Consider the following 6,951-nt stretch of genomic DNA (forward strand, 5'->3'; position numbering starts at 1 on the left):
GCATTTGTTGCACAGCTGCTCTGCCAAGAGCTTGTGAGCAGCCCCAGCGGCATCAGACAGATTCAGAGCTCGAGCCTGACATTGTAACTGTGCTGGGGGCAGGGCGGGGCCCTGTGCAGATTCACACTCTTAGAATGGAGAAAAAGCCGTACTTCCTTTAACATACCAAATGTGACAGTCCAAGACAAGGCCGAGACCACGGATTTGACAAGAGCTGCATGGAGGTACCGTAAGGAATCTAGTGCGTATATAAACTTGGCAGAACTAGGGTTTTTTTTAATGATTTCAACAGATGGCTGTTTATCTGAAAGCACTTTTTTCTGTTTTTAGTGATGTAGATTTTCACTGTTTGGGGAAATGCTGGAGGGAGGGTCAGACAGTTACTGAAGGAGAGCCGTGGAGGTTCAGAAAGTTAGCGCTGTGTAACCGTTAAAACAAATTGTCAAAATATACCAAGTAAATTCCTTGAATCAGATTCCACGTTGTCAAGCAGCATTTTTCTTTCTTGCTTAGCTGTACATTTTTATTGATGGAAATATTTTTTGGTAGTGGGTGTGTGCAGTGAAATTGACCTTTAGCAGTGATCTGCTCCTTCCAAGCCTATGCCACTAGGCAGCAGTCATAGCCCCTCTCTTGTTGTTAAAACAGCTCCCTTCCTGGGGGGAGGTGAGGGAGGCAGACCAAGCTGCATGGAGCCCTGCTCTTGCTAAATTGAGTTAAGTTTATAAAACATGGGGAGGACAAAGTCTTCTGGGAAGGTTCCTTGTGTGCAGAGCTGGAACAGGCCATGCGATCATTCCAACCAGCATAATATGATGTGATGGAGGCACTAGCCAGAGCTGAGCTTGATAAGATGCCCTGGATGTGAAAATCTCCCCTGCCCCTCTGGCAATGCACTCTGCACTTGCTGTCTCAGAATGGAGGTGCATTTTGACACTTACCTCCCTGGTAAAGCACAGAGAGCTACTGATGTGAAAAGCGTGGTCTAAGAGATCGGCGGTAGCTTGTCACCTTTAAGGGGAATAAAACGTGCATCTCCAGGGAAGCCTGCTCACTCAGCAAAGCCTTTGGTGGGTAACCTGTCCACCAAAACATATAGATCCCCCTTTTCTGTTCCCTCCGACACCCCGCAGGGCCACTAGCTTGCTTCTCTGTGCAGCAGCATCTGAACTCCATCTAGCCCAGGGTCCTGTCTTCCAATAACGACTGGTGCCAGATGCTCCAAAGGCAATGAACGGAGCAGGGCAACGGGGTGATCCATCCCCTGTTATCCACTCCTAGCTTCTGGGAGTCAGAAGTTTAGAAACAGCCAGGGCCTGGGGTTGTGTCCCTGACCCTCTTAGCTATTAGCCCTTGACTGAACGCATGCTACCTCCCAGTCTACTCTGAATGGATTTTTCAGCTGGCTTCTCCTGCAGTCTGTACTGCCACCTCCTCCCCAGAGGGGTATTTTCGCTGGGATTTCACAGCTTATAAAGCCTGAGGGGACTGGGCCTACTGCGATGGTCTCGCCTCCTGTACAACGAGCCAGAGAACATCCTGGCATTAATTCCTGTCTGAACATGAGCAGATCATTGGGTGGGGACCAATTCTGGCTTGATGTAAAAGCCACAACCCCTTGGTAAGTTGTTCCAGGGGTTAATTTACCCTTTGCCAGGCTTTCAGCCAGTGGCAGGTGTGAGGTCGGGGTGGGGTGGGGGGGCTGTGAGCAGGGGGAGCCCCCCACCCCATCAAATACCAGATCCCTGCATTGCCTGGGACCAAGTCCCTCTGCAGCAGGATTTGCCTCTGTATCTGCGGGGAGTCCCCTTCAGCTGCAGCTGCCCCTGGGCGGATGATGTGGGGGTGGGGGGCTGCCCCCCAATCTCCTCCCTTTGAATGAGCCTCGAGCACAAACAATGACCCTTCCCCGCCCCCAGCGGAACGGACGGGTCCCGGAACCAACGTGGCCGGGTCGCGTTCCCTCCGCCCCGCGGGGAGACCTATTGGCCGCGGACCTGCGACCCGGAAGTTCCGGCCTGGCCTGGCGCGGCGCGCGCGATGGAGGCGGAAGTGGGGGGCCTGGCCCGGCCGCCCCCGCTGGGTGAGACGCGGGGCGGGGGTGTCACGGCCAAAGGGGTCCTCCGGGACCCTGCTCCGACCTGGGAGCGGCCCTGGGGCCCCGAGATCTGCCCTGACCCCCCCCGCGGGGCCCCCGTTACCCTGGGGGCCAGGCCGGGTGTGGGGTCCCCAATTCCCCCCCCGAGACCTGCCCTGACCCCCCCGCGGGGTCCCCGTTACCCTGGGGGCCAGGCCGGGTGTGGGGTCCCCAATTCCCCCCCCGAGACCTGCCCTGACCCCCCCGCGGGGTCCCCGTTACCCTGGGGGCGGGGCCGGGTGTGGGGTCCCCAATTCCCCCCCCGAGATCTGCCCTGACCCCCCCGCGGGGTCCCCGTTACCCTGGGGGCGGGGCCGGGTGTGGGGTCCCCAATTCCCCCCCCGAGATCTGCTCCCTGACCCCCCCCGGGGTCCCCGTTACCCTGGGGGCCAGGCCGGGTGTGGGGTCCCCAATTCCCTCCCCCGAGACCTGCCCTGACCCCCCCGCGGGGTCCCTGTTGCCCAGGGGGCCAGGCCGGGTGTGGGGTCCCCAATTCCCCCCCCGAGATCTGCTCCCTGACCCCCCCCGGGGTCCCCGTTACCCTGGGGGCCAGGCCGGGTGTGGGGTCCCCAATTCCCCCCCCGAGATCTGCCCTGACCCCCCCCCCGCGGGGTCCCCGTTACCCTGGGGGCGGGGCTGGATGTGGGGTTCCCAATCCCCCCCCGAGATCTGCCCTGACCCCCCCGCGGGGCCCCCGTTACCCTGGGGGCCAGGCCGGGTGTGGGGTCCCCAATTCCCTCCCCCGAGACCTGCCCTGACCCCCCCCATGGGGCCCCCGTTACCCTGGAGGCGGGGCTGGATGTGGGGTCCCCAATTCCCCCCCCCAAGACCTGCCCTGACCCTCCCCATGGGACCCCGTTACCCTGGGGGCGGGGCCGGGTGTGGGGTCCCCAATTCCCCCCCCGAGATCTGCTCCCTGACCCCCCCCTGGGGTCCCCGTTACCCTGGGGGCCAGGCCGGGTGTGGGGTCCCCAATTCCCCCCCGAGACCTGCCCTGACCCCCCCCATAGGGCTCCCGTTACCCTGGGGGTGGGGCCGGGTGTGGGGTCCCCAATTCCCCCCAGAGATCTGCCCTGACCCCCCCCATGGGATCCCCCTGTTACCCTGGTGGCGGGGCCAGATGTGGGGTTCCCAATTCCCCCCCCGAGATCTGCCCTGACCCCCCCCGTGGGATCCCCCCGTTACCCTGGGGGCGGGGCCAGATGTGGGGTCCCCAATTCCCCCCTGAGATCTGCCCTGACCCCCCCCGTGGGATCCCCCCGTTACCCTGGGGGCGGGACTGGATGTGGGGTCCCCAATTTCCCCCCCTGAGATCTGCCCCCTGACCCTCCCCGTGGGATCCCCCCGTTACCCTGGTGGCGGGGCCGGATGTGGGGTCCCCAGTTCCCCCCCGAGATCTGCCCTGACCCCCCCCATTTGGCCCCCGTTACCCTGGGGGTGGGGCTGAATGTGGGGTCCCCAGTTCCCCCCCGAGATCTGCTCTGACCCCCCCTGGTGGGCGGGGCTGGATGCGGGGCACACAGGCCCCCAGCAGCTCCCCCATTACCGTGAGAGGGTCAGGCTGGCTGTGGGGTCCCTTCCTCCCACCCCGCCGCCCCAGGTCAGCCCTGAACCCCCTGGGGGAGCCCGGCGGCCCAGCGTTAATTCCAGGTCTCAACCGCAGGTAGCGCCGGTGCCCAGGAGCTGGAGGCTGCACCTCCCCCGTTGTCGGCAGAGAGCCCAGCCCCACAGGACCGTCCCCCCAATGCCAGCGAGGTCACCGACCCACCACGGCACACGTCGCTCTGGGGGGAAGGGATGATGGACAGGCCAGCCCCACAGGACCGTCCCCCCAATGTCAGCGAGGTCACCGACCTGCCCCGGCACACGTCGCTCTGGGGGGAAGGGATGATGGACAGGCCAGCCCCACAGGACCGTCCCCCCAATGCCAACAGGGTCATCGACCCGCCCCGGCACACATCGCTCTGGGGGGAAGGGATGATGGACAGGCCAGCCCCACAGGACCGTCCCCCCAATACCAACAGGGTCACCGACCCGCCCTGGCACACGTCGCACTGGGGGGAAGGGATGCTGGACAGGCCAGCCCTGGGGGACCATCCCCCCAGGAGGAGCGAGGTCACTGACCCCTCTCGGCAGACGTGGCACTGGGGGCAGGAGGTGCCGGAGTGCCCAGCCCCACAGGACCGGCCCCCAAAGAACACCGAGGTCACCGACCCGCCCCGGTACCTGTCGCGCTGGGTGGAAGGGATGCAGGCGTTGCCAGCCCTAGGTGACCAGTCACCCGACAGCAGTCGGCTCGGTGAACGGCCGCAGCGCCCGTCCCAGCGGGGGAGAGGGATGCTGGAGCCCAGCCACGCTGCGGGTTTGGCTCAGGAGGAGGCTGGGGCCCAGGAGCCGGGGAGTCCCCCCGAGGTGGGCGAGCAGGCCCTGCTGGCCATGCTGACGGCCGTGGCCAACAGCCCGCTGCCGGTGCGCAGCCAGCAGAAGGACGAGCCGGATCTGACGGCGGAGGAGAAGCTGGCCATCCTGCGGGCGCTGTACCGGGACAAGCCCGTGGTCTTCCTGGAGCGCTTCCAGCGGGCCCTGCGCGTCGAGCACCTGGGCTGCTTCGCCCACCTGGCCGCCCGCTACGAAGTGCGCTTCTACTGCGACGAGGTGCGCCGGGCCGCCCGCGGCAAGGCCGGCCACACCCGGGTGCGCAACAAGAGGTACGCCGCCCTGCAGCAGCTCATCAAAGGTACGGGGCCGCCGGCCCGCCAGGCCCTGCCCCTCCCTGCGCTGGGGGGCTCTGCTCTCACAGGCAGTGGCAGCCTGGTCCTGATGCTATGGGGCACGGACCAGCAGGGGGCGCCCTACCCTGGCAGTCGGTGCTGATTCCAATGCCCCTAGGGGGCGCTGTGCTGCAGGGGGGGTAGGTTGGTGCCCGCTGGGTGCTCTGGCTGGAGGCAGCTCGAGCACGACCTGGCTATGTCAGCCCAGCTGCCCCCCGCACAGGCTGCCATGGTAGAGGCTAAGGACAGAGAGGGTTAGAGACAGCAGCCCTGTCTGCGGGGGATCTCTGCAGGCTGAGCAGTGGAGTCTAGTGGTTAGAACGGGGGGGGGGGCTGGGAGCCAGGACACCTGGATTCTCTCCCCAGCTCTGGGAGGGGAGTGGGGGGCTGATGGTTAGAGCAGGGGGGCTGGGAGCCAGGACTCCTGGGTTCTCTCCCCGGCTCTGGGAGGGGAGTGGGGACTGGTGGGTTAGAGCAGGGGGTGCTGGGAGCCAGGACTCCTGGGTTCTCTCCTCAGCTCTGGGAGAGGAGTGGGGGGCTGATGGTTAGAGCAGGGGGGCTGGGAGCCAGGACTCCTGGGTTCTCTCCCCAACTCTGGGAGGGGAGTGGGAGCTGCATCTCCCCTGAAGTGCCCCAGAAGCCCCCCAGCCCCAGTGCCGTGGCTCCGGCCCCTCCACGCTCTCTTTGCCTCGCAGGGGGGGAGTATTTCAGCGACGAGCAGATGCGGGCGCGGGAGCCCCTGCTCTATGAGCAGTACATCGGGCAGTACCTGAACGACGAGGAGCTGCTGACCCTGGGCAACCAGGCACTGGCCGGCCCCTGCTCCCTCTCCGGCGTCCTGCTCGACTCCTACCAGGAGCAAGTGCTCCAGCTGCGGCTGCACATCCAGCAGGAGCAGGAGGACGCCTGCATGGAGGAGGAGGAGGAGGATGACGACGAAGGTCAGTATGTAGTCTGGCTGGGCGAGGGGAGTGGGGTCTAGTGGTTAGAGCAGGCGGCTGGGTGCCAGGACTCCTGCGTTCTCTCCCTGGCTCTGGGAGGGGAGTGGGGTCTAGTGGTTGGAGCAGGGGAGCTGGGAGCCAGGACTCCTGGGTTCTCTCCCTGGCTCTGGGAGGGGAGTGGTGCCTAGTGGTTAGAGATGGGGAGGCTGGGAGCCAGGACTCCTGGGTTCCCTCCTCACTCTGGGAGGGGAGTGAGATCTGCCATCCCGTTTCTGGCTCTGTGGCTGATATCCATCCTCTCCTTGCTGATCGTGCCCTCTCTCCCTGCCAGGTGAGGAGTCCAGCTCGGCCTCGGACGCCTGGGTCCCTGACACAGAGGAGAAGGCCTTCCTGCGGGAGGAGTTCACCAGCCGCATGCACCAGCGCTTCCTGGACGGCAAGGACGGTGACTTCGATTACAGGTGACGGGGGCGGGTGCCGGGCGTCACTCGCTGGGCCACTGCCCAGGGAGGGGGCGGGGGGAACAGCAGAAGTGGGACTGGTGGGAGGGGGCAATCTGCATCTGTCCCAGCTCTTGGAGGAGGTCTAGTGGTTAGAGCGGGTGGGTGGGGCGCTGGGAGCCAGGACACCTGGGTTCTGTCCCTGGCTCTGGGAGGGGAGTGGGGTGTAGGGGTCAGAGCAGGGGGGCTGGGAGCCAGGACACCTGGGTTCTATCCCCGAGGTCACAGCTCTGGGTTTGTTTTCTCCCAGCGAGGTGGACGAGAACCCGGAGTTCGACAATCTGGACATTGTGTCGCGGGACGAGGAGGAGCGTTACTTCGACGGCGAGGAGTCCGAGGAGGCGGAGGAGATGGAGGCAGAGTAGGGGGTCCCCAGGCCCCCCCCCCCTCCCCAAAGCACCCAACTCGTGTGCAGTAACCCAGACTCCTAATCTGTGACCTGGGATCCTTTCCCCGTACGCTCGCCCCAGGTCACTCCCAGCCTGTGAGCCAGTCCAGACAGATACCTTTGTATCGGGGGTCCCTGCCCCCTTCTCTCCAGGGCTGGGGCACCCCCCCCCATCCCCATGGGCTGTGTGAGCCCCACATCCATGGCTCTCGGG

At 64.8% G+C, this 6,951-nt stretch overlaps 1 protein-coding gene across 1 annotated transcript; it reads left to right on the top strand.

Moving 5' to 3' along the window:
- Positions 1-2,011: 2,011 nt before the first annotated feature.
- Positions 2,012-6,740, top strand: CCDC97 (coiled-coil domain containing 97). Its single transcript, XM_030546713.1, has 5 exons — positions 2,012-2,083; positions 3,801-4,874; positions 5,604-5,849; positions 6,181-6,310; positions 6,600-6,740. Exons 1-5 carry the CDS (start codon positions 2,041-2,043, stop codon positions 6,712-6,714), a joined length of 1,608 nt encoding a protein of 535 aa, XP_030402573.1. The 5' UTR covers positions 2,012-2,040; the 3' UTR covers positions 6,715-6,740.
- The last annotated feature ends 211 nt before the right edge of the window (positions 6,741-6,951 follow it).

The sequence above is a fragment of the Gopherus evgoodei genome, unplaced genomic scaffold (assembly GCF_007399415.2).
Source record: "Gopherus evgoodei ecotype Sinaloan lineage unplaced genomic scaffold, rGopEvg1_v1.p scaffold_48_arrow_ctg1, whole genome shotgun sequence".
Lineage (NCBI taxonomy): Eukaryota > Metazoa > Chordata > Testudines > Testudinidae > Gopherus > Gopherus evgoodei.